At 43.2% G+C, this 27668-nt stretch overlaps 1 protein-coding gene across 5 annotated transcripts in view; it reads right to left on the reverse strand.

Moving 5' to 3' along the window:
* SFMBT2 (Scm like with four mbt domains 2) overlaps window positions 1-27668 on the reverse strand; it is a 127408-nt gene that overhangs the window by 27697 nt on the left and 72043 nt on the right. For all 5 annotated transcript variants that reach the window (XM_061638291.1, XM_061638292.1, XM_061638293.1 and 2 more), the window contains exons 8-13: window positions 27053-27154; window positions 24359-24506; window positions 18972-19054; window positions 8119-8245; window positions 6447-6560; window positions 51-93 (exon numbers count right to left, since the gene is read on the reverse strand). In XM_061638291.1, coding sequence (XP_061494275.1) covers window positions 51-93; window positions 6447-6560; window positions 8119-8245; window positions 18972-19054; window positions 24359-24506; window positions 27053-27154 — 617 coding nt within the window. The remainder of the gene's footprint in view (window positions 1-50; window positions 94-6446; window positions 6561-8118; window positions 8246-18971; window positions 19055-24358; window positions 24507-27052; window positions 27155-27668) is intronic.

Here is a 27668-nt window from a genome sequence, read left to right on the forward strand (position 1 = left end):
ATTTACATATTAAGGCAGCTTTGCTATTTACATTTTAAGTGCCTACTTACTGCTTTTCCGGTTGCACAACAGCAATCTTCCTCTTCCTTTGTACTGCAAAGAGAGAGTGAGAACAAATAATTTTGGTATTATGTTCGTAGTCTTACAGATTCTGTTCTCTGCATCTGGGATGGGAGCATCAAACCTGCAAGCAAAACCAGGGACTTTCTCACCCTTTCAGCATCACAGAAGAATGGCTTTGCTGGATCAGATCAGGAGTTAGTTTGGTCCCTAACCATAGCCAAACAGACATAGCCTACCCCCACCCTCACTCCACTTATTTGCCATCCACATCAGGTACTCTGATGGTTGTTATTTAACTCTTCTAAATTGTGTTTTATGAGAGCCAGTGAGGTGTAGTGGTTAAGGCAGCCTTTCCCAACCGGTGTGCCTCCAGATGTTGTTGGACCACAACTCCCATCAGCCTCAGGCAATGCTGGCTGAGGCTGATGGGAGTTGTGGTCCAACAACATCTGGAGGCACACTGGTTGGGAAAGGCTGGGTTAAGGTGTTGGACTACAACCTGGGAGACCAGGGTTCAAATTCCCACATAGCCATGAAGCTCACTGGGTGACCTTGGGCCAGTCACTGCCTCTCAGCCTCATGAAAACCCTATTCTTAGGGTCGCCATAAGTCGGAATCGACCTGAAGGCAGTATATTTACATTTTTTTTAAATTGTGTTTTGTAAACTGTATTGCTTTATTGTTTTATTGATGTATTCTTATATTGTATTTTGATATTTGTGTCTTTTGTAAGCCACCTTGAGGGCCTTGGGCCGAAAGGTGGGGTATATATTAATTAATTTTTATTATTAATAATAATAATACGCAGAGAGGTACACTGCCTCTGGATATGGAAGCTCAGTGCAGCTGTTGTGACAAAGGGCTGTTGATTTTATAAATTGCACTGTGCTAGTCATAGGACAGGGATGGACAACCTATGTCTCTCTAGATGCTTTGCTTTAAAGCATTTTTACCCCACTCTATAGCCAAAAAAATGGGAGCTCCCAGAGTGGCTTACAAATATCAGTAATAAGTCAATATCCATGGCACCCCTGACATCTCAGTTTCAGAGACAAAAATTCTCATTTGAGAATTTTCGATTCAGGTCGGATATAAACCCACCATTTTTGGAGACGACTTCATGCCCACAACAGCTTAAAATGCTGTCCAAGTGTTAAAGGATCCTCTGTTATGTGTACTGCAAAAGAATAAGTAACATGGATCCCCCTTTGGTATAACTGCACTTACTGAGAAATTAAATGCGGGGTTGCTGTTATGCTACAAATGTGTTGCTTCAAACAGTTAAGCTCCAGCTTCATTACAAAATGTGATGCTTAAAGACTCTATGGTGCACTGCACAGGATTGCCCATCTTGCTTTTAAGGGATCTGGAGTTGATAATAATAAAAAATACTAACAAGGCACTGATATCCTTGCATTCAGAAGAACGTATTAGGCAGGCAAATGTTGCATGCCTGATTACCCTTAGCAACTTTATCCACTTCATGCATTAATAGTAACCAAAGATGACCATTGTAGCCTCTCCAAATAGCTCCTTGATTTTAAAATCACACGTTTGGCTCTTTAAAAACCCTGTACATTTTCAGATCTGAACTGCAAATTTTAATACAAGCAGGCGAATGATTCTTTTATTTCTGTGAAAGCTTTGCCTTTTGTTTTTGGTATTTTACATACAACTGACAGGCTAAGTACCATCTTGACCCCTGAAATAACCAAACCAAGAGAGCCCCTGGTTCCTTCCTGTCATTTTCACCCATCCTATTCCCTGATACTAGGGACACGATAGAATTCTGCCCAATTCAGATATGGTACCGAATTTTCCATTAATTTGCTTATTCTCCATCATTGCGGATCAGATTTTCATGTAGCAATTTTCTGTGGCTATTTTTGAAAATATCGATACTAAGAATGATAATTTTACCAATATTTCCTCTCATTTACCAATATTTCCTTTCAAAACATTGATATTTCCTTAAAAATTATCAATATTAATATCAATATTTGGTGTGGGAGGAGAGCCTTGCAGATACCATGGATTGCAAAAAAGACAAATAATTGGGTGTTAGAAAAAATTAAACCAGAACTGTCACTAGAAGCTAAAATGATGAAACTGAGGTTATCATATTTTGGACACATCATGAGAAGACCTGATTCACTAGAAAAGACAATAATGGTTGGAAAAACAGCAGGGAGTAGAAAAAGAGGAAGGCCAAACAAGAGATGGATTGATTCCATAAAGGAAGCCACTGACCTGAACTTGCAAGATCTGAACAGGGTAGTTTATAACATGCTATTGGAGGTCGCTGATTCATAGGGTTGCCATAAGTCGAAATTGACTTGAAGGCACTTAACAACAACAAAAGCAGTGGACAGTGGACAAATCACGAACTTGAATCAATACCGGCCTGTTAGATGAATTGAATGTTTTTGAACCAGCACCAGCCAACAGACCCCATCCCTACCTGACACGTTATTTTAAAATACTGTCACCACGCTCCTTTGTTGTTGTTGTTATGTGTCGTCAAGTCGATTAAGACTTATGGCAACCCTATGAATCAGTGGAGCCGACTTTTCTTGGAATCTACTCATAGAGTATGTGCCTAGAGAAATGTGACATTGGGTTCTGTCTCAGAGGATCAAGCTAGACTTGATGTGGGATCTCCATCTTCAGAGCTGCCAAAATCTTCTACATCCAACCATTTGGATCAAGGCTGTAATGGGGGGGGGGGGGAGAGGCTCGAGTCGAAATCTTTGTCCCAGTGCTATGCCCCAGTTCAAATTTCCCCCTCCTTCAAGATGGTATAAGCCACAGCGGGGAAAACATATAAAAGCTTCAGCCTGTCCATTGGTTTTCCTCTAAGTGACTAATAAGAGCTTGGGGGAGGGGGACAATTTAGATTGGGGTCACTGCATGGGGGCAAAGGTTCCCACCTCCCTCACATTGTATCCCTATCCCCAAAATCTGCTTTTAAGAAGAGTCCTGCTGGATCAGATCAAAAGGCCCATCTCATCTAGCATCCTGTTCTCACAGTGGTCAGCCTCTTTTCCAAGTCTGGCTCCAGAAGCAGGGTGCTTGCAGATGGCTACTTATTATGGGATGGGTCCTTCTCATGCATATGTATTTTTGCAGCAGATTTTATTTTAAAAGTTCTGTTGTAGAAGACCTATGTGTGATATCCTAACAACCCTTTTACAATATTAAACCGCTGCCTGGAAGCCCCCTCATTCAGACTTAAAGCAGACCCATTGAAATAATCAGGCCTTAAATTAGCCCTGCCTAATTTAAGCCCCGTTGATTTCAGTGGGTCTGTTCTAAATATGACTAAATCTGGATCCAACATTCAGAAAGAAAAATAGTGCTGTGAGCTCCAAATGTGGAAGTCTCACATCTCACCTTGTTGGACCCTGGAAGAGAGACAGAGAGGCGAGGCAGAAATTGCCTGCGATGCCCTGGACATTTTGAACTCTGCCTTGAGATTAGCGGTGGGTGAATCTGTCAGTTTGGGTTGCTTTCAGTTCCTCATTTTCCCATTCTTAAATTCAGTTCTCCACATCAATTTGTAGTTGTTGTTTTTAAAAAATAGTCCTCGAGAATTCTCCAACATTTTAGTACTAATTTCTCCTAATATACACATTTGTATGCAATTTTGTCTAACACACACTTTTGCAAAGCAATTTTCCCTAACACAATGCACATTTCTATGTTACTTTCACTAATATATGTATTCTTATTGGACACTTTACCGGAGTATATGTATTTTTGTACACGTTACTGGGCTGCAGACCTGCACTGCCAAATTTGGAGAAGGATTTTGGTTCACATATTGTTTAGAAAGTGCAGATTGGGTAAGTTTGCCTTTAAATGTGAAATTTCTTCTCCATTCCTGCTTGAGACCTCCATTGGCTTCTCAAATGTTATCATATCTTTACCAGGAAAACAGCTAATGCCAAATGTAAATTAATTTCTTATCTTTAACAGAGACTATTATTATTCAATAGGTCCCAGAGCGGGTTACAGAAATTTAAAATACAGTATTCAAAACAACTAAAACACATTACATTCACAGGGATAGGGTGGGTCCTAAGAACATACGTCTCAGCACCATCTCTTACAAAGGAACCCGAGCGGCTGCTGTAATAGATGCTGCATTTATTGTAAATTTTATTTTACATTTTACAGCTTGATGGACCAGGGAGCAAAACATACTTTTAAAACATTACGTAGGCTTCTTGTCCTCCCTTTAAACTTTCCCAGAATCACCAATGTTCACCCTGTTCCATTTCCTTTTAAAACCCTCCCAGACGATCAGCAAAATGTCTCTAGAACAGGACTGTTTTAGCTACTGCCATCAGGATAAGATAGATTTCAAGATTGTTCTCATCCTGAAGGAGACAGCTGTCAAAACATATTGAGCACCTCCCTACCCCCATAATACATCTCTGTTCCTGTCTGAGCAGATGAAGGGCCGTAGCTCAAGTGGTAGAGCACCTGCTTTGCATGCAGAAGGTCTCAGGTTCAATCCCCAGCATCTCCAGGAAGGGGCAAGAAAGACTCCCTGTCTGAAACCTTGGAGAGCTGCTGCCAGTTAGATCGGCCCAATTCAGTATAAGGCAGTGTCCTATGTTCCTAACAGTTTGAGAGAGGTTTTTTGTCTCTCTTTTGGGGTTTTGGATGCTATCCTCCATTTTGTCTGCTATTTTCTCCAAGCTACCTGCCCTCTTCTCCCAAGAATGGACAATGGGCAGCTTTTTTACAGTTGAGCAAAAAACAGAGAGTGGAGCTCATAAGTGCCAAATCGAAAAACCAGATCCTGAATAGGGATGGAAGCAGGGCCAGATTAAGCTGAGGAGGGCCCCTAGGCTGATTCTGAGCCGCCCACCGTCCCGTCCCATCCCATCCACCCCGCTTCACCTACCTTTCCGGGTTTTTTGCGGCTGTGCACACAGGTTTGCCATCAATCAAGATGGTGGTCGAGGTTTCTCTAAGGGGCTGAAACTTCTGCCGCCATCTTGGATGATGGCAGCAATACGCGCATGTAGCATGCATGCGTGCCATCAACCAAGATGGCGGCAGAGGCTTCAGCCTCTTAGGGAAACCTCGGCCACCATCTTGATTGATGGCAAACTGCAAAAAAAGCGGAGAAAAAGGTAAGTGAAGCGGGGGGATGGCGGGCAGTTCGGAAGCTCTTGTCCCGTGATCTGCAGCTCCTGTCCTGCTTCTGCGGATCGCGGGCCCGCAAGAGCTCCGGGCCCCTAGGCTTCAGCCTACTAAGCCTAATGGATAATCCACCCCTGGATGGAAGGATCTGTCGATTTCAGTTCTTTCAATTTCTCATTTTTCTAATCTTAAATTCGGTTCTCCACATTTCTGCTGCAGTTTGTGGAATTTTCTTTTTTAAAAAACCCTCATGAAAAATCTTCAGCACTTTAGTGCAAATTCCTCCTGATACATACATTTTTGTACGTAGCTTTGACTAACATACACATTTTTACAAGCAGTTTATCCTAACACATTTTGTACGTTATTTTCGCCAACATACTCTGTGCACACCTTCCCTTATTATTTTATTTATTTATTTATTTAAAATACTTATACCCCGCCCTTCTTCCGAAGAACTCAGGGCGGCTCACAATTAAAACAATAAACGATCAGAACAACCTAATCTATGCATTTTTGTAAACACTGCTTGGTTGTGAAACTGCATTGCAACATTTGGTTAAGTGTGAATTTAGAAGGATCTGGTATTGTTGTGGAAAGTACAGATTTGATATATTTGGCTTTAAATGCAATCTGAATCGAATTTCTCCACCATCCATAACACTGTTTCAGATCTTCAAAAATGGTGATTCCAGACATCCTGTTCATTGGGCATTCATTCTGATTTGTTTGTGGGGAAGCTGCATCCAGAATGTGTTATCCCAAATTTCTTTGTGCATTAAAAGCTTGATCTTTTAGGCAGGCGGGTTTGTTGTGCAAGATCTCCCAATCAGCTGCAGTTGTGCAACTTATTTTTGTACGCTGCCCTGAGTGCCCTGTTGTAGGGTAGAAGGGCGGGATAGAAATATTTTAAATAAATAAACAAACAAACTTGCATTTGCATGTATGCAGTGGTAGCTGGTGGCCCCATATCAGTGGGGCAGTGGAATCTGCTCTCGGTTGTAGTCTGAACTTTTAAGGAGCTGTCCAAGGTGACAGATCCTTGAAAGTTCAGAGTAAAACCCAGAGCAGATTCCACTGCCCCATTGACATGGAGCCATGAAACTAACTCCCACTCAAAAATACCAACAGTCTGGAAGAACCCAACATCTCTGATTCAGACCCAACAGCTGAAACAACACCACAGTAAAGGTTTACAATCTAAATTTGCTGTTTCATATACTTACTCAATGCTTTACGTGGTGCTGAAAGCTTGTAAGCATTCGCTTCACACCAGCCAACTGGGAATATGTCCATTGACTCAACATCAACTATGTATTCTGAGGCAGGCACCTGTAAACCTATAAAAACAAATTTATTATGCAATTTCAAAGCCAGGAGGACTGCGGTAGGAGACCCCCCCAAAAATGATAAGATGTGCATGGAGAGAGAATCATCTTCCCGCTCCAAGAACAAACATCCTTTCATCATCTGTAGTCCCATACACATAAAGAAAAACAAAGGCATCTGTATTTGGAAAGCAATACAATTCTGTTTTTAAAAGAGAGAGTGCGTCTGTGGTTATGTAGGAAGGAGTACTTTTTGTGTTTGTCTGTTCTGGCTGTGGAAAATAGTCTAGCATACAGTTCCTGTGATGAGAAGAGTCCCTTGGCCCAAGAGGTGAAGGTCCCACAAGGCAACCCTGGACAGGAAGAGACTACCTGGGGCTCTGAGGATCTTGGGAACTAGAAGCAATGCAACCCTGACATGCAGCATCTCAAAGGTATGGGCAAATAAAACAGGCTGAAACTTAGCACTCAACAAGCCTCTATGGGGGGAGAATTCTAGAGTTGGGGTGCCACAACAGGATAATAATATAAATAAATATTTTATTTCTAGGCCACCTATCTGGCGGATCTCTCATAGGTCCATATCCGGCTAACATCTCACGAGCCAGGAAATCTCATGTGAGAGGAGGCAAAACTTAGGGTAACCAGATCCCAAGGCACCTGCACAGGCTTCATGCCAAACAGCTACTCTGCATTAGAAAGACTGGATCCATAAGCACCTCATCAGCTCTTCATTCCAAGAGGTGATTAGCAGAGGCTGGTTGGAAATGAGTTAAGGCACCATTAGTTTCCTGCACTGAATTTTTGCTTCCTATTTGTACTGCTGTAGAGGAAAAAAAATAACAGCAATAGGTCTAGCATGCAGCCAAAAACAAGGCACATTTTTAAAAAGGCACCATTGCACAGCTCCCTTCCTTAAACTGCACAAGGATCCAGCCAGGTCTCAAAGTGCAAAGCTCACAACTTCAACATGCAGAGTGGAGCATTTAAGAAGAAATGTCTCTCAGCAGCATTATTTCCAGCTGATTGGCTTCCAAGTTGAGCTGAGGTTAAAACCATTTGTGCGAAAACAAAATACAATGCAGAGCCGGTACTACTGCCTCCAAAGTAGAGAAAACCAGAACTGCCCTGCAGGATGGGACCAAAGGCCATCTAGTCCAGCATGGATAGGAAGCCCACAAGCAAGGCGTGAACTCTTGCTCATGATCCTAAGCATCTGGCATTCTGGGAAAGCAAGCTGCCTCTGAGAGACCTTTCCTTTCCCTTTCTGCAAATTAAGATATTATACACATTTATCCAATAATTTTAAAAAGTGAAATATTTCAAGTACACATTATACAATGATTGAATGAAGACTTCTGTGGACTACAATAGAAGACTTCTTTCAAGCTTAATTTCAGCAAGCCCAGTGGCAGGTGGACAGAACCCTGCGGACACCAGGGAACATTTCTGTGGGTACATGCCTGCCTGCGGAGCCACGTTGCTGATGCATGCACTATGCCCTAACCCCGTTAAGCTATCAAAACTTACATTAAAAAACCATTGTAGTGCAGCAGATATTCTAACTTACCTTCCAACTGGAGCCACATTAACTTTCCTTTTACTGAGATGACAGAAGCCACACAGATTTCAGCTCGGTTCTTGGGGTTCACGGCCTCTAGCTTCATGTTTTTTGTAAAGCCTCGGCTGAAAGATACCTGGAAGAGGTATACATGTAGTTCTTGGCCTTAGTTCTGTGCCATTTCCTGTACTGGACAGTCTGTATCAAAACACTGCTTTGTTTTGTTATCTGGAGATTGAAGGTGGCTTAAAAGAAGGATGGATGCTCGTATCGTGTATAGCATCCCACTAATGTCTCTGGTTCTGCCGGTGTTAAACATATTGGTATTGCTTGGAGAACCCATCTGATCAGAAACATGTATACACACCAACAGTAGGTGGGGAGTCTGTGGCCCTCCAGATGGTGTTAGACTACAACTCCTGGCTTTCCAGAAAGTAGGCCATGCTAGCTGGAACTGATGGAGGCAGAATCCAAACACATCTAGAGTACTACAAGCTCCCCATTTCTGATATACACTATGGCTCTCTCAGTGTATTTTTAACTCTCAAAAAAATTGGTTTGGACCCAAACTAAAATAAATAAAAACATCTGAACATTTAAAAATGGCCACATTCCCTGGGACTAGAGCTAAGTCAAGACCTGAGTTCAACTACATTAGGGACAAGGATGTAATTGTCAAGGGTCTCAGGGGGTCTTAGACCCTTTACTTTTTTGGGAGCAGGGTCCCATCAGGGTCCCTATGTCTCCAGCATCCTGCAGGCCAATCAGTATGAAAGGAGGTAAGTCAGCCACCGAGAAGACTCTTCTCATTGGCTAACATTCTTCCCTTTCATGCTCCTTGGCTCTAAGGGATGTCTGTTGTTATGGGAGAAGGCATAAACAAGGATCACATTCTCAACTCAGCAACAAAAAAGTGGGGAGGGGACATGGCTGTGGCTAATATGAAAGGACCCTACACTTCTGAATTTACCACTACACTACTGATTAGGGAAGGGGAGAGCGATTTGATTCAGTTCGCATTTAAAAGCGAAAAATCCACACTTTTCAAAACAAAGCGCAGACCAAACCACAGCCCTCCTTTGAAATGTTAACTTCTCCAAATTTTGCAGAGCAGTCTCCAACTAAGTAATGTGTACAAAGTTTTAAATTAACAATAGCGGTATGTACGTTCTTTCCTTTTTAGGATAAAGCAGCATTTTAGACATACATCCTCTGTGTTATTTTTGTTAGTGAACCACAAAAGAACACTTGGTTTTTAGTAGTACAGTTTTTGGAGAGCTTGATTTATAAATATGTGCAATAAATTTTCATTTGCTCACTCAAACCCACTCACCCCATTTTGTGTATGTGGTGAACCTATTTTTGGCATTCTCCTAAAGGAGGAAATACGTAGTTGAGAGCCAGATAAAACGTGGGGTGTGGTAATGTGTAAATACAGAGGAGGAAATTAAAGAGGGACTAGAAATGGCACATTAGTAGAAACATAGGGGCCAACTAGTTAATTTTTAAAGCTAGTCATTATACCATTGTGGTGTAATGGTTAGGGTGTTGGACTATGAACTGGGATGCCAGGGTTCGAATCCCCACTCAGCCACGAAACTCACTGTGTGGCCTTGGGCCAGTTGCAGGTTCTGAGCCTAACCTACCTCACAAGGTTGTTGTGAGGATAAAACAGCGAGGAGAGAACCATGTACAACACCTTGAACTACTTGGAGGAAAGGTGGTATATAAATGTAATAAAGAAATAGATAAACAAAATGCAAAAACTAGGGTAAAGTGTGCATTAAAATACATATACAATAGGGCCCCGCTTTTCGGCATTCCACTAATACGGCGGTTTTCAATTGAAGTAAGGCCCCACTCATACAGCGTTTTTCGGGCATCGGGTGTCATTTTATTGACAGAGTTCTGCTTTTCGGTGGGTTTCGCTTTTAGGCAGGGGTCTGGAACGTAACCCGTCATATGAGTGGGGCCCTACTGTATTAGTGAAAGTTACATAGAAAAGTGTGTTAGGGAACATTGCTTTGCAAAAATATGCATATTCGGCAAAATTGCATGCACTGATATGTATCCTAGGGAAACTGGCACAAAATCACTGATGAATTTTCATGAGACCTTAAAAAATTGCCAACTAATGTGGAAAAAAATGCAAACTAATTGGGAACTGTGGAGAACTAAGCTTAAGATGGCAAAAATGAGAAGCCGACACTGACAGATTCTTCCATCCCTAGTCTGGACCCAACCTACTGTTCTCCCCCAGCATAAGCATCACTAGGGATGGGATCCGCTGCCTGTTGGCAATCCGATCCTATTCCATTCGGTCCCCCCCCTGCCCCCCGCATATCTTCTCTATTTATCCAGTTCAATTTCTTTGTTCCTGTGAGGGTGGAAGGAAATTTAAAGAGTTACTACCACACAGTTCAAAAGCCAAGTCCGGAGAGACTCCTCAGCTTGGCCGCTGCCTGACACAATGCCCATGTTAAAGAGATGGCTTAGGCTAGTTGCCTCCTAATCTCTGCAGTATGAACCCCTTAAATGCCCTCCAGCAGAAGGGTGGAAGGAAGGAGTGATGGTCCGAGCCAGGCTAGATCAGGGAGGAGGAAGAGGGGGAGGAGGCATCCTTGTGCAGTGCACTCTGCTGTGGGGCAAGCGGCAGCGGCTAGGTAGCAGCGGGGGAGGGGGCGGCTCCAGAGCCATGGCAGGAATGCCCCATACGCACTCACAGGCAGAGGTTCAGGTCCATGAGGTGTCACTTGGAGCTTTGAAAAGCACATAGTGCTCCTTCAGCTCTGCATGTCATGGGGGGGGGGAGTTAACTCACTGCGCCCTGTCAAGTAGGTAGCCAGTGAAGGGGACTTCAGTGGAATTCTTACCCAGTGGATTCCAGTGTTGGGGAAAAGTCACTGAATTCACAGCATGCATGCTCAGTCTGCAAACAGGGTGAGCGTGTGAATTATTATAAAATCTGACTAAAGTGGAGTTCTCGTCCATCCCTTGCTAACGGCATAAAATACCAGTAGACAGAAAACAACCTATTTGATCTATATGCAGAACATATCATACGGAGAGCGGGATTGGACCAAGATGAAGGAAGTGTGAAAATTGGAGGGAGAAATATCAAAAATGTAAGATATGCAGATGATACCATACTAGTAGCAGGAACCAGTAATGATTTGAAATGAATGCTGATGAAAGTTAAAGAGGAAAGCACAAAAGCAGAACTATAGCTGAATGTCAAGAAGACTAAAGTAAGGACAACAGAAGATTTATGCAACTTTACAGTTGACAATGAGGACACTGAACTTGTCAAGGATTATCTATACCTCGGCACAGTCATTAACCAAAATGGAGACAATAGTCAAGAAATCAGAAGAAGGCTAGGACAGGGGAGGGCAGCTATGAGAGGACTAGAAAAGGTCCTCAAATGCAAAGATGTATCATTGAACACTAAAGTCAAGATCATTCAGACCATGGTATTCCCGATCTCTGTGTATGGAGGTGAAAGTTGGACAGTGAAAAAAGCAGATAAGAGAAATATCAACTCATTTGAAATGTGGTGTTGGAGGAGAGCTTTGCACATACCCTGGATTGTGAAAAAGTCCAATTAGTGTTTTATACTGTTAAAATCTTTAAATTGTGTTTTAAATTGTTTTTATAAGATCTGTTTTAAATTGTATTTGTTTTAATGTTTTTAGTTACTGTAAATCGCCCAGAGAGCTTCGGCTATGGGGCAGTATACAAATATAATAAAATAAATAAATAAATAAACCAGAACGATCACTAGAAGCTAAAATGATGAAACTGAGGTTATCATACTTTGGACCCATAATGAGAAGACATGATGAGAAGAAATGACAATAATGCTGGGGAAAACAGAAGGGAGTAGAAAAAGAGGAAGGCCAAACAAGAGATGGATTGATTCCATAAAGGAAGCCACAGACCTGACCTTACAAGATCTGAACAGGGTGGTTCATGACAGATGCTACTGGAGGTTGCTGTGATTCATAGGGTCACCATAAGTCATAATCGACTTGAAGGCACATAACAACAACAAATTAAACCAGAACGATCACTAGAAGCTAAAATGATGAAACTGAGGTTCTCATACTTTGGACACATCATGAGAAGACATGATTCTCTAGAAAAGACAATAATGGTTGGAAAAACAGCAGGGAGTAGAAAAAGAGGAAGTCCAAACAAGAGATGGATTGATTCCATAAAGGAAGCCACAGACCTGAACTTGCAAGATCTGAACAGGGTGATTCATGACAGATGCTCTTGGAGGTCACTGATTCATAGGGGCACCATAAGTTGTAATCGAAGGAGCATAACAACAACAACAAGACAGAAAAAGTATAGGGAACACAGTGATAGCCACTGTAGATAAACAAACAAACAAACAAACAAATAAACAAATACATTCACAAATGTGGCAACATTTCAGAGCATGAAATTTAAGTTTGATCTGAGAATCTGACCTTAACCATTGATTGTTTGGCCTTTGTCAGCTATTTAATGTTTCATGTCTGTGCAAATGAGTGAAATTAGCAGAATTCCTCCCCTCAAGTTGTTTTATGGTGCTCATTTAATAGTTATTGTGATTTGCCTCAACTGAAAAAAAAGAAGAGGTGGAATAAAAATATTTATCATGAACAAGTGAAAGTCCACCAGTTTCTGTACACTGTCATATGCCAGCTAAGTGGTGCCATCAAATACTGAGGGCAGTAATTTAACTTTGTAATAACACATTCAAAATTCATCATCACACACAGGGGCACTTAAGGAGTACAGAGACTAAGAGGGCTGATTTGCCAAGGATCTCATGCTGTGGGAAGATGGGAGAGAGCTGATCCATATCAATTCAGAAGCCAAAATTTGTCTGACCAACTTAGCCCCCCCCCCAAAAAAAAGATAGGCAGTAGATTCCCTGGGGTAAAGATGTTTGCATGCACTGCATAATCAGAATGTGCAATGCCCACATGAACAATAGCATGAACCATGTAGAGCTGTGCTTATTATATTATTTATTTCATGATTGCATTTATATCCCACCTTTCTTCCAAGGACTTCAGTGTGGTGTATATGGCTCTCCTCCTCTCCATATTGTCCTATAAGCCTCTTAAATGTATCATTGAAGTTATACTCCCGCCTGCTTCTAAATAAACTACAGGAGTGGGATGAGACTAATTCAATAATATACGAAGAACAAGCGGGTTTTAGACCTAAAAAATGCACAATCGATCAGGTATTTATACTGCAACATTTAATTGGGAAAACAAGATCCAAAGCCATTTCATCCTTGTATTTCGCTTTTGTCGATTTTTCAGCGGCTTTTGACACAGTTGACAGAGAGCTTCTTTGGCAAAAACTAGCTCAAACTAACATAGACCAAAGATTGCTCTGGTTGATCAGAGCCCTCTATCAATCTACTGTCATCCAAGTCCGCACAGGGAAGGATGGCGCTCTATCTCCTAAAGTCCCAGTGCATAGAGGGGTCAAACAAGGGTGCTTATTGGCACCTTTTCTATTTAATTTTTTCATCAATGATATAGTAGTGGCGCTATCATCCCCTGCCTTCTTTCCCCCTTCTATAGGCACAAAAAAAATTTCTATCCTCCTATATGCTGACGACGTGGTCTTATGCTCATTAACCAAAATAGGCCTTAAACGTATGCTCCAAAAATTGAAGGAGTATTGTTACTCTCAGAAACTGACGATCAACCAATGTAAATCTAAAATCATGGTCTGCGGCAAAAATATGAAAACTAAAAGCAGATGGTCAATAAATGGGGTTCCATTAGAGCAGGTTTCTACCTTTAAATATCTTGGCATTTCTTTATCCAACAGCCATTCGTGGACCCAGCAGTTAAAATCAGTGACCTTAGCTGGTTTCCAAGCTTTAAGCTTAGCTAAAAGATTTTTCTTTTCTCGAGGGGGCCAACTTGTGCCTCCAATGATAAAAATATTAAAAGCTAAAATACTTGCCAAGATTCAATATGGTGCTGAATTGTGGGGCTCTGCTGTGAGAACTAATTTAGAACTAATCCAGAATGCCTTTATGAGACAAGTATTGGGTCTTCCTGCGGGGACTCCGTCAGCCCATCTCAGAGCTGAATTAGGATTACCATCATTAATGGCACGTATTGATGTGGCCTACTTCCGGTATTGGCTCCGAATTTCTAAAATGAATGATTCAGACTTGGTTAAAAAATGCTGGCAGGATCAGATGTGCCATGGAGGATGGGCGAAGGAATGTCAGATTTTACTTTCTAAATATGATCTTTCCTTAGCCAAATTATTGGAACTAAGCAAAGTCGCCCTCCGTAATTGGATCTACGACTGTGACGCAGCTCAGGATCGCGCGTCTATTGTAATGGCCCAATTCTCCAATTGGTATCCAGGTTTTAAACTGAATCATTCGATGGCAAATTATCTAGAAGTACTTAATAGAGCCCCCATAAGAAGAGCTTTTACCACCTTGAGATTTCAAGTAATGCCCACGGCCTATCTTGAAGGCCGATTTCGAGGCATACCTGTGGCTCAGCACCTTTGTATTCATGGATGTAAGACAACTGAGAATATTGTTCATTATTTACTCTATTGTCCGCTTTATGAGAATCCTAGGCGGAAATTTTTATCCTTTTTATTAGATTCTTTAGCGCCTTGCTCAGATAGAGAGAAGGTTAATGTGCTTTTAGCAGATAATTCTAATTTTGTGACTTATGCGGTCGCCAATTTTGCTATGGCGGCACAAAAAATGAGAGACTCTTTCGTCAAGGAAGCACAGTTATAAAAGAGTTTCTAAAAGTTTTAAGTGGTTATAACCAAATTTGAGCATGTATGGAAGTATGTATATTTGCACATGGCTAATGGCTCAGTTTGCAATAAAGTTTCTACTTTCCTCTCCATATTATCCTCACAACTATCCTGTGAGATAGGTCAGCCCATGAGAGACTGGCCCAAGGCTACCCACTGAGCATCATGGCCAAACGGGGATTTGAATCCTGGTCTCCAGGTTCTAACCTGACACACACACACTAACCACTGCACCACACTTGGCTTTATTATCGAGCCATCACTGTACATGGCACTTAACAGGATAAGAGAACAGGCCCCTTACAATCTAAATATAAAAAACAGGATACATTGGGGAGGGGAACTGAGGGGGAGAATATGCATTTATTTCAGGTACACGTACTCAGGGTTAGGGATTTAAGGGGTTATACCAAAGGCTTCACCGTAAATATACATTTTGAGGAGGGAACAGAGATATCCATTGTGCACATTGGTGCTCATTCACATGCAAGAGGCTGAAGTGGTGAGAACTCTGGGGGAAAGCATCTGTGAAATGCTGGGATTTTTATTTTTACGGAAAACGAAAGGTGAATGGAGCAACAACAACGAGCACCTTGGATTTCACAAAAGCTGGTTTTAATAAGCTCAAATAAGTTGCTATGTAGGATTCCATGGCTAGATAAAATGTGGGGGGAGGACTCCAAGATGGGTGGAGTTATTAAAACTGCAACCCCTCACAATTCCGACGAGAAAGAAAAATGGGAGGCATCTTAGAAAGGCAATGTGGCCACACAAAACCTGATGCCCTCCAGATGTTTTGAAGTGCAGCTCCCATCATCCCTAACTATTGGCCATGCTGGCTGCAGCTGATGGGAGTTATGGTCCAAAATATCTAGAGGGTACCAAGTTGCCAAAGGTTGGCTCAGAGACTTTGTGTTTGCTATCAGGGGATGGCTGTTTCCATCAGCTCTAAGAACCTTCATGAGAACCCTGACCCTACCAGAAGTATTTCAAGGGGGATTCCTTGTCATTTGAGTCTAGGTATAAAACGGGAGGTGTCCTTTGGTTTGGAGGACAAAAGGGTTTTGTCTAACATTCAAGGAGCTGTCCAAGGTGTCGAACCTATTTGAACCTCCACTGACATGGAGCCGCCAGCCGCCACTACCTGGCTGTGTTAATGCCTCTTGCTTGCCTGGAAGTAAGATAACAGAGGTGTGTGGGTGTGAGCAACAGAATAGAAACCTCTGACTTTGCATGGCTGGAATGCAATCCACACTACAATTGTAGGTCACATCCGTTTCTCTGCCCATTTCTGGCCCCACCCACCACGGGTGTGCACTAGATTCTCTATGAGGGCATGTGGACCCCAGGCTCAAAAAGGTTCCGTAGCCATGATAAAAGAAAAAAAAAGTGTTTTTTTTTTTAGGGGGGGAGTTGCTAGACTCTAACATCATCAGCTTTGAGGATGCAAAGTTACAGGATATTGTTAACTGACCTACTGGTAAGTTCTATGATCACCTCCAGTTTTGATGCATTTGAAACAAACTGTTCCTTGTTGAACTGTTAGTGTTATGTTACTGAGTTATGATTGTTATTATCTGTTATGGGCAGTGGAGACTTGGATCTCTGCTATCAGTGGGGCAGTGAATCCACTCCGGGTTTTAGTCCAAACTTTTCAGGAGCTCCTTGAAAGTTCAGACTAAAACTAAGAGCAGATTCGGTGCCCCTCTGACACTGGCACCACCAATCCCTGCTGATTAAGGCTATTGTACTGCTTCTGTACATAGACTGTTAATTTTCCAGGATTCATTTTGAGCATAAACGTTTTTGTGGAAAATGTGGCATATAAACAAACTGACTATGACAAGGTAAGGAGCTGATTTTCTTTAAAGGACATGAGTAGGTATAGATGGAAAAAATTGTTGTTTTTAGTTTCTCTCAGTTACTAATCCCCCCCGAAGTTCGTTTTGCTCTATTGCTGCATCAGTGTGCAATTTTTTCTGAAATATTCTACACAAAAATTCATACACATTTGCATGCCTCTTTCTCCTAATGTACACATTTTTGCAATCCATTTCCCTAATATAATGCACTTTCCAATGTTACTTTCCCTAATATACACGTTTTTGCCTGTGTTCTTTGGCCAAGAACATATGAGCAGTCTGCTGGATCAGGCCAGTAGCCCATCTAGTCCAACATCCTGTTCTCTACCTACTTTCTCCATGCCATGCATAATTTTCCATCATGTCACCTCTGACTCACCTTTTCACTAAACTAAAATGCTCCAATGGACCGATTCCGTGTAAAGCAGCTTTCTACACTCACAGAAACAAATCTTCTAATTCGTTACGACAGGGGTAATTAGTATGTTAGCCTCCAGATGTTGCTGGACTACAGTTCCCATTATCCCACTGGCCATGCTGGCTGGGGCTGATGGGAACCAGAATCCAACAGCATCTGGGGGGCATCATGTCGGCTATCCTTGCCCAGGGGCTGCTTTTGGCCTCGGCATTTTTTCCACTGCATGCATTTCCCACCAGGCAGAGACTTAAATGCACAGATGGGGATACCACATCCTGATGTTTTCTGAAAACAAAAGCTGTCATTTCCCTTTTTCAGCATTAAAGCACTCCCTGATGCTTTGTTTGCGGTGCTGAAAAGGTGAAGTTAAAAGCCAACATACAACAGCGGTGTGGGATTAGCAGCCCCCACAGGAATGAACACAGCTGAATAAAAGAAAAGTGCTATGAAGATCTCACTGTGCAGTCAATCTTGTTTGCATGCCTAATTTGGACATATGGCTTGCCTATGTCAATTTATACATTTAAGTAATATTACATTTAAGTCATAAGGAATATTTTTATTATTGTCAGCTGACAATTTCTTTTTTCCCGTTAGATTTGCAAAAACAAAAAATATTCCAGCTTAAAAAAATAAATAAATAAAATAAATTTGATTAAAAATAATCAAGGGCCCCAGCATGCCTGCCGCCGGCACCCACACACATGCCCCACCTACCTTTCCCTTGAAGAGAATGCTACCCACACTGTGTGCACATGCCTGCCATCAACCAAGATGGAGACCGAGGCTTCCCTAAGGGGCTGATGTCTCCGCCACCATCTTGGTTGATGGTATGCATGCATACTACACATGTGCATACCTGCCATCAACCAAGATGGCAGCAGGGGCATCAGCACCTTAGGGAAACCTCGGCAGCCATCTTGGTTGATGGAAAGCATGTGCCCGCAGCACGGCCAGCATTTACTTCAAGAGAAAGGTAGGTAGGTCATGCAGGTGGGCATCGTGGGCCTGCACGGAGCTCCCTCTCTGCAATCCATGGCAGGGTTGTGAGCCAATGCTGCTGCAGATCACAGAAGGGAATGCTACCCACCCACCCACCCACCCTAACAAGGGGTCCTTCAGGGGCCCTCGGCCAGGGACTGATCTGGCTGCCCTCTGGCACCTGCCCTGATGGGTGTTATTCAACTCTCTCATCCCATCAGCGTCCTCCCCCTGCATGCGCCATGCACCCTCTCCAAATCTACTCCAGAAGGTTGGTTTCCAAACCAGAAAAAAAAAAACCTCCATAGTCTATGTCAGTGGTTCCCAAACGTTTTCCTCCACGGATCACTTGAAAATTGCTGATGGTCTTAGCAGACCACTGTTCCGCCTATTGTCACAACTGTAATGCACAGTGATAGATGCTATATGATTTCTAACTATATTTTTCTTCCTTCTTATTTGTCATATTTTATTGAATTACCGTCTGAATTCCATAGAAGCAATAAAACACAATTAAAATCAATATGCGTATTTAATGCCATGGATTTGCCACATCCATTTCCACCACAAACACACAAATCCACCACAGACCACCTGAATGAGGCTCGTCGACCACTGGTGGTCTTTGAGCCACAGTTTGGGAACCCCACTGCCCTATAAGAAGTTGAAAGGGCACACAAGGGAGGAGGGGGGAGTTCTGTTGCACAAGCGGTCATCCTTGCGCTGATGGGACCCTGACTTAGCAATATGTTCGATACAACGCAATCATAAAAAATGAGTCTTACATTTCTGAAGCAGAATTGGGGAGCTGCTTCTGTTCCACATTGCTTCTGGTAATCTGCCCAGTCAAAGTCCTGGCTAGAATAACCTGTAAGACAACCCAGAGGACGAGAACCATTACCTCTCTCTACTGCTACTATTGCGATGATTGTTATATTTATTTATTTATTGAATTTATATCCCGTCCTTTCTCCCAGTAGGAGCCCAGGCTGGCAAACAAAACACTAAAAACGATCTAAAATATCATAAAAACAGACTTTAAAGTATATCAAAGCAAAATATCTTTTAAAACATATTAAAACAAAATATCTTAAAAACATCTTTTTGAAAAAGTTTTAAAAGCATCTTAAAAAGCAATTCCAACACAGAAACAGACTGGGATAAGGTTAAAAGACTTGTTGAAAGAAGAAGGTCTTCAGTAGGCGCTGCAAAGAGATGGCCCTTGTCTAACATTTAAGGGAAGGGAATTCCAAAGGGTAGGTGCCACTACACTAAAGGTCCTTTTCCTAATTTGTGCAGAACGGACCTCCTGATAAGATGGTGTCTGCAGGAGGCCCTCACCTGCAGAGCGTAGTGATCAACTGGGTATGTAAGGGGTAAGACGGTCTTTCAGGTATCCTGGTTCCAAGCTGTATAGGGCTTTGTACACCCAAACCAGAACCTTGAATTTAGTCCGGTAGTTAATGGGCAGCCAGTGCAATTCTTTCAGCAGCGGGGTGACATGTTGGTGATACCCTGCCCTAGTGAGCAGTCACGCTGCCACATTTTGCACCAGCTGCAACTTCCGGACCAACCTCAACAGCAGCCCCACATAGAGCACATTTCAGTAATCCAGCCTGGAGGTTAATCCAGCCTGGAGGTTATCAGGGCATGGACAACAGTGGTCACATTATCCTGGTCCAGAAATGGCTGCAGCTGTCTTACCAGCCAAAGCTGGTGAAAGGCACTCCTAGCCACTGAGGTCACCTTTGCCTCTGGTGACAAAGTTGGATCCCCAGACTATGAACCTGCTCTTTCAGAGTGAGTACGACCCCATCCAAAGCAGGCAACTCTGGAACCACCAACCCACAGCGCCTCCGTCTTGCTAAGATTCAGACTCAGTTTATTGGCCCTCATCCAGCCCACCGCCAAGTCCAGACACTGGTCCAGGGCTTGCATAGCCTCTCCTGATTCACATGTTACAGACAAATAGAGCTGGGTATCATCAGCATACTGCTGACGCCTCACCCCAAATCTCCTGATGACCATTCCTAAGGGCTTCATATAGATGTTAAACAGAAATGGGCCTGCAGCACCCCACAGCGCAACTGCCAGGGGGCCAAAAGACAATCACACAATGCTATTGTCTGAAAATGACCCTGGAAGTAGGATCAGAACCACTGTAAAACAGCGCCTCCGATACCCATCTCACCAAATCAGCTCAGAAGGATACCATAGTCAATAGTATCAAGAGCAGCCCAGAGATCAAGTAAGAATAGCAGGGTCGCAATCCCCATGTCTTTCTCCTGATAAAGGTCACCCATTAGGGCGACCAAGGCCGATTCAGTCCCATAACCAGGCCTGAACCTAGACTGGAATGGGTCAAGATAATCTGTTTCATCCAAGACTACTTGCAATTGCTGCGCCACAACCCTCTCAATCACCTTCCCTAAAAAGGGGGTATTTGTGACCGGTCGGTAGTTGTCACAGACCAATGGGTCCAGGGTGGGCTTTTTCCGGAGTGGTCGGATCACCATCTCTTTCAAGGCGGTTGGAACCACTCCCTCCCGCAATGATGCTGTGACCACACCCTGGATCTACTCGGTCAACCCCCCTCGGCAAGCTTTAATAAGCCAAGAAAGGCAAGGGCCGAGAGGACACGTTGCTAGCTGCATCATCACAAGCACCTTGTCTACGTCATCAGGTCGCATCAATAACACAGCCAGGCAGTGGCGGCTGGCGGCTCCATGTCAGTGGAGGGTCAAATAGGTTCAACACCTTGGACAGCTCCTTGAATGTTAGACAAACCCCCCGGAGTGGATTCCGCTGCCCCACTGACATGCAGCCACCAGCCACTGCTGTAGCCAAGCAAAATCAATCAGTGGGTGTGCGGCCTCAGGAGACTCCTGAGGGCCTCTTCTTGTTTATTGCAAGTTGCATCTCTGCAGGTGATGGCACAGCCTTGAGGACCTCACTAGTTGGCCTTAGTGGCCAGGCACGATATTATGGGAGGAGGTGTTCCCTTAGATAGCCTAGGCCAGCCTTCCAGATGTTTTTGGACCACAATTCCCATCTTTCCTGACCATTGGCAATGCTGGCTGAGGCTGATGGGAGTTGTGGTCCAACAACATCTGGTGGCCCACTAGTTGGGAAAGGCTGGCCTAGGCTCTAGTTGCTTAGGGCTTTGTAAGTCAGTACAAGAATCTTAAACGCAGCCCGCTAGAATACTGGCAGCCAGCACAGCCCTTTTAAGAAAGATGTTACATGTGCATAATAAAGTCTTCCAGCTGGCATCCTAGTTCCTGTTTCAGAGTGGCGAAATTGGGAATGGAGAAACTGAGAGAGCCCTTACGTGTGTTTGAATCTTTGCTAAAGATTACACCTTCCCTGCAAATTAGTCAGACAGAGACTTTAAGCTTTAAAATAAGAAATCACTACTTTATTCTGGAAGTACATACTTGATAGGAAAGAGTTCTACATCTAGCTAGCTAGCTAAGTTGGAGATGCAAACACTAAGCCTAGTGTTTGCCCTCATGCTTGGAGGAGAGGAGAGACAAAGAGAAGATGTCTGCTGTCCCTCTCAAGAGAAAGAAGAAGCAAGGAGGAAGGAGATGTGGTCAACATCCTATGCATATCAGTCTAGCAGAAAGGGAGAGACAGCAGGAGATCAAAGGATAGGCATTAGCCTAGCAATCAGGAGGTCTCCTCTCTAGCTACCCTTTTTAACCCCATGCAGCCTCAACCCACAAGTTGGAGTTGAACCACATATTCCAACAGTTCCAACATTCTGCATGGAAAAAGCTTCTACATGGACTATGCACACCTAGATTGCATGAACAGTGTTTCAGGCACAAATGAACACATTCCCGTCATAGATTTCCGCTGATCGCATACTACCTACAGCGTCAAAGGTAGCATGCCTCTAAATACCAGTCACTGTGATCACAAGGAGGGAGAGTGGTGTTGCACTCTGGTCTTGCCTGTTGAATTCCCATGGGCAACTGGCGGCCCAATGTGAGAACAGTCCGCTGGACTAGATGGGCTTTTGGCCTGATCCAACAGGGCTCTTCTTATGTTCTTCAATTGTGCCAAAGCACTCCTGCCCACCCACAGACGAAATCTGAAGATCTAGGTCTAAGGATGGGTCCAAGAGCATCCCCTTGCATGGCCGTCTCCCATCCAGAGACCTGCTGAGCTTTAACAGCATCATCTGTCCTCCTCTGATCATTGTTCTTGCTGGCTGTGCTTTTATTTGACACAGATGCCAAAATGTTTCCATTGCCAAGATCCCTTTTAAACAAAACAGTGGTTTGCCTCCTTGGTAATGGGAGCTACCATAGCATCGACATCAAACCTCCAGTTGCATTCATTGATCCGTCCTTCCATCCATGCACATGCTGTAGCTTTGGATGGTGGCCATGTCTTAAATGAGCCTTCTCCAGCCTGGTGCTCTCCAAGATGCTTTGGACTACAGCTCCCAGAAGCCCCAGCCAGCAGGCCCTAAATGCTGCCAACTAGCTATCCTTTTAAAAAATGAAGCACTTTATTAATTACAGCAGCCCAAATCATGCACAAGATGCTGGCAATAGGATATAGCCAAGAAGCAAATAGCTGCGATGGAGAACACAGCTGAACATTCTGCAAAGTGCAGTAACCCTTGAGCAAACGTTCTCTCCCCTAAATAGCTCGTAAAATGGCAGAACTGCTGTTAACACTTAAGAAAAAAAGAGGTCTATAAATCCAGCTTAGTAAATATAAACAGTGCCAGCTCAGTGCTTACTTTTGGTGGCAGCTAATGGAGATTCATTCGTTGGCTGGCACCAAACAGAAAGCACACAGGTCTATTTCTGGCCCCAGGGAACCTCCACAACTGTTCTTCTGGCTGTTTAATAAAAAGGAAGAAGCATACGCTACTCTGCCTTAGAAATGCCTTGAGGTGAAAGGGAGAAATTCAGCAGAAAAACATGCAGTCTAATCTCCACTCCTCAGACAAACAACCCCCCCAACACCTTGAAATCAGTGTTCTGGTATAACAGAGCTGTTGCACAGTGGCAAAGAAGAACCTAAGCAAGCTTTGTGTGTGTCTGAATCCTTGCTAAGTAGCACACTTTCCCTGGAATTAGTCTGAGACTTTAGGCTTCAAAATAAGAAAACTCCTTTATTCATGAAATGCATTCTTTGACAGGAAAGAGTTCTACCTCTCACTATCTAGCTAAGTTGGAGATGCAAACACTGAGCCCAGTGTTTGCCCTCATGCTGTGAGGAGGGAGACAAAGGCAAGATGTCTTCTGTCTCTTAAGAAAATGAAGAATAAGAGGAGAGAAGCTGGAAGATGTGGTCAGCATCCTAGAGTATCAGTTTATTTATTTATTTATTTGATTTTATTTATATCTCGTCCCACCCTTCCTTTCAGTAGGAGCCCAGGGCGGCAGGACTTTATGCAGGAAGGAAGGGTTAGAAGAAGATCAAAGGAGAAGTACAGTCTAGGAATCAGAAGGTCTCCTCTCCATGTTTCTATCGCCTTGCAAACCCAACACACCAGTTCAAGTTGCATCCCACATTTCCAACAGTAGCATTTAGATGTCACTTTTCCTCAAGAAGGTCAAGGAGGCATAAACGCTTCTTCACCCCCTTTGATCCTCTCAACAACCCTCTGAAGTAGGGTAGGCCACACTTAGAGATAGTGGCTGGCCCAAGTTCTCCAATTTTGTTTCATGGCATCAGGTTTCTCCAGTATCAATCCAAACCTCAAAACCACTATGCCTAGATTCATCAGTGTGGTGTCTGTGGGCACATATGTGCCTACAAAGGTCTCCTCTGGTGCCGCAGGGTCCCTCCCCCTTTGCAAACATTAGGTTAGAATGAGGCATTCTATTGCTGCTATTAGAAAACACTGTGGCATGTGCTTAGTTGCACAGGTGATGTGATGCCCCCAACAGTTTCTCCAATTTGCAAATGTGCCCATGGGCTTAAAAAGGTTGGCAACCCCTACTTCAGCGGCTTGGACAGCTCCTTGAGAGTTTGGACTAAAACCAGGAGTGGATTCCAATGCCCCACTGACATGCAGCCACCAGCTGCCACTGCTTCCATGGCTCAAGTGCTGGGTTGCATACCTCTGAATCCTACCATCAAAACACATTGCAGTCAAAGAACTGTAGCACTTTGAAAACCCAAGACTCAGAAATATACAGACCTTTGGGAGGTGTAAGATGGACTCCATTTTTAAGGCACCACTGTACTGGCATGATCCCTAAGGAATCGGCATGGCAAAGCTCTGAGGTTGTGCTCATTTCAGGACGGAGGTCATCAATGGTTACTTGAACAAAATGGTTGTTAAAAACCTGAAGGGAACCAAACAACTCAATATTAGTGGTTTGAGGGAACTGCTGCAATCGACATACAAAATGATTGTAAACTCTTCTCAGGGACTTGTCCTCGTTCCCTTTCATTTTGCACTGAAAATACTAGGGATATAAGACTAGCGTGTCACAAGTTCAGGATATTCAGCAGCAAAAGTGGATCTGCAGTTTTCAAACAGCAGACACCAAGAGTTGGTGCGTGTTCCATCCTTATCACCATTGGCTTAATTGTGCAACATCTTGCACATGTAGGTCCTTCCCAGTCTCTGGATGACCTCTTTATTGAGCAAGCGTCCTGATTTCTTTGCACAGTTTGTGGGGAGGTTAGATGACATCCACTGCTTAGTGAGCATTCATTCTGATTTGTTTGTGGGGAGGGAGGCTGTGATATTGGATCAAGCAATTGTAATCTTGTGCTTTCCAGGGCATTTCCCCATCATTTTCCTTATTGCAGAAAGTCCAACTTCTTTTGGGAAGCGGGTTTGTTATACAATAGTCCCAAAGTATGGAATGATGTTTCCGACGAGGTACACCTGGCGCCAACACTGTTATCTTTTCAGCGCCAGGCCAAGACTTTCCTCTTCTCCCAGGCATTTTAGCATGTGTTTTAAATTGTTTTTAATTTTTTTTTTAAATTGTGTTTTTAAATTGTTTTTTGTGTTTTAAAATTTCTATATTTGTTTTTATTGTTTTTAATTGCCGTAAACCGCCCAGAGAGCTTCGGCTATGGGACGGTATATAAAAGTAATAAATAAATAAATAAATAAAAATCAATCAATCAATTGTGCAACATGAATTGGCCAATGTGCGATTCAATCACATCTGCAAAATAGTGACAGTCTTGAAGCGGCCTTAGTCACATCTTTTCCCCCTTCCAGATCCATCAGTGTTTTTTCTCTCTTCTGCAGCCTGCATAGAACACTTACATGCTACATCAATGTCCATTTCTTGTATGGGGCATGGAAAATAGTGGATATTGATAGAAACTCTACAAAGAATCCTCTTTGTTGATGGCACGACAAATTTACAAATTTACAAATATACAGATTTTACTGGGAATGTTTGAAATGCGGTGACCAGTAGTGGCTGGTGACTCTATGTCAGTGGGGCAGTGGAATCTGCTCTAGGTGCTGAAGCACCTTGGACAACTCCTTGAAAGTTCAGACTAAAATGCAGATTGGATTCCACTGCCCAATGACATGGAGCCACCACTGGCGGTGACTGTCAGAACACGGGCAACCCCATGTGGAAATAGACATCGGTTCTCCATTTTGCAGACGTACATGAGTGAATGCTAATAGTCAGCTTAGGTGACTATCAATATTACTTGATGAACATGTGGGTTTTTGTACATACGCTGAAACATAAATAATGTATTTATTTATTTATTATTTGTTTCATTTATAGACCGCCCATAGCGAATAGCTCTCTGGGCGGTGTACAAAATAGAATATACAGAGCAACAACACCAGCCACCGTGCTTCATATAAAAAATAACTAAGCCATTCACAAATATATGTTATCAATAATAGTAAAATAGGCTATGAACAGTGACCTTGGCCAATGTGCACATATATATATATATACCCTATTTTAGGGTAGAAGGGAGGGATAGAAATATTTTAAATAAAGAAATAAATATTACTTCTCACTCTCTTTTAGGAGTGTGCATAAAATGTCAGTGTGCACTTGAAAATGCAAGTGTGAAAAAGAAGTGGGCAGTATTTGCAAACATCATAAGAAGATAAGAACCCGGCTGCTGGATCAAGCCAATGGCCCATCTAGTCCAGCATCCTGTTGCCATCATGGCCAACCAGTTGCCGATGGGAAGCCGGTAAGCAAGACTTGAGCACACAGCACTCTCCCCCCCTGCAGTTTCCAGCAACTGGCATTCAGAAGCATGCTGCCTCTTCCTATGGAGGCAGAGCATAGCCATCATGGCTAGTAGCCACTGATAGCCTTATCCTCCATGAAACATCTGTTAGCGTAGACCTAATAATCCTAGTGAGTGGGATTGGCTGAACTGCAAGGGGTGAGTTTGGGTTGCTGCTGAATTATATGTGAAAAACCCAGACAGCCCACCTTGTTTCCTGGGCCCCTTTATTACATCCTACCATATTCTTTTCTGTTCTTAGATGCAGATTAGGCTTGATCCAGATGAGCAGAGGAACAGCACCCACACACAGAGGCAATCTCACTGGATTCAAACGAGCCCCATTTCTTCCCATCTCTTCCACCTCCAATGTATATGCACACAGGGAACCTGAGGTCCGTTTGCATGTCCTGTTTCCTTTTGCACTGTGCAAGGTACAGAAGCTCTGGAGGAAATATTTCCTGCTCTCATTTTACACGTGCATTCTTCACCCGAGAGTGCTTTTTGGATAAATGAACTTTTGTCAAGAGCGCCCCCACCTTTGTCCTCACCACGAATAAGGCACCCTGGGATCTCATGGTGAAGGGCAGATAAGAAATCTACATAATAATTATAATTCCAGCCGCGTCTGTCTTCCCCATTTAAAATTTCTCACCTTAGACACTGTGGCAGGACAAATGTTGCATGGTTCTCTTACATCCACTGCCTCCAACTTCATGCCCACTGTGAACAAGTGGTTCCTCAAGTCATCATGGTCCTATGAAACAAACAAACAAACAAACATAAAGGAGTCCAAGTCTTTGCTGGTGTGAAATGCCTTTGGGATATTTGAAAACTGTGGGGAGTGGCCTTTTTGTCTCCCAGGTCATCCATACCTGGCCTCTGATGAGAATAAAGCTTGGGAACAAAATGAAGCAGGTGTCACCACATACCCACATTCCAATGTTTCAATGTAGTCAGACACTTTAATTAGAGATGCAGGCAAACTAACTTCAGGGACGTGTAAAAGCCCGCCTCAAATGAGAGGTTAGCTCGAGACCATAGCTCAGTGGTACAGCATCTACTTTGCATGGGAAAAGGTCCCTGGCTCAATCCCCACCCTCTCCAGATGGGGCTAGGAAAATATCTCTGCCTGAAACCCCAGAGAGCTACTGCCAGTCAATGTAGACAATACTGAGCCAGATGGACCCAATGATCTGATTCCTGTGCTCCTAAGTGCCTGAATTCTTCTTCAGTTCAGATCAAAACCTGAACCACAGAGGAATTCCCAG

This window comes from Rhineura floridana, chromosome 8 (genome assembly GCF_030035675.1).
Source record: "Rhineura floridana isolate rRhiFlo1 chromosome 8, rRhiFlo1.hap2, whole genome shotgun sequence".
In the NCBI taxonomy this organism is placed as follows: domain Eukaryota; kingdom Metazoa; phylum Chordata; class Lepidosauria; order Squamata; family Rhineuridae; genus Rhineura; species Rhineura floridana.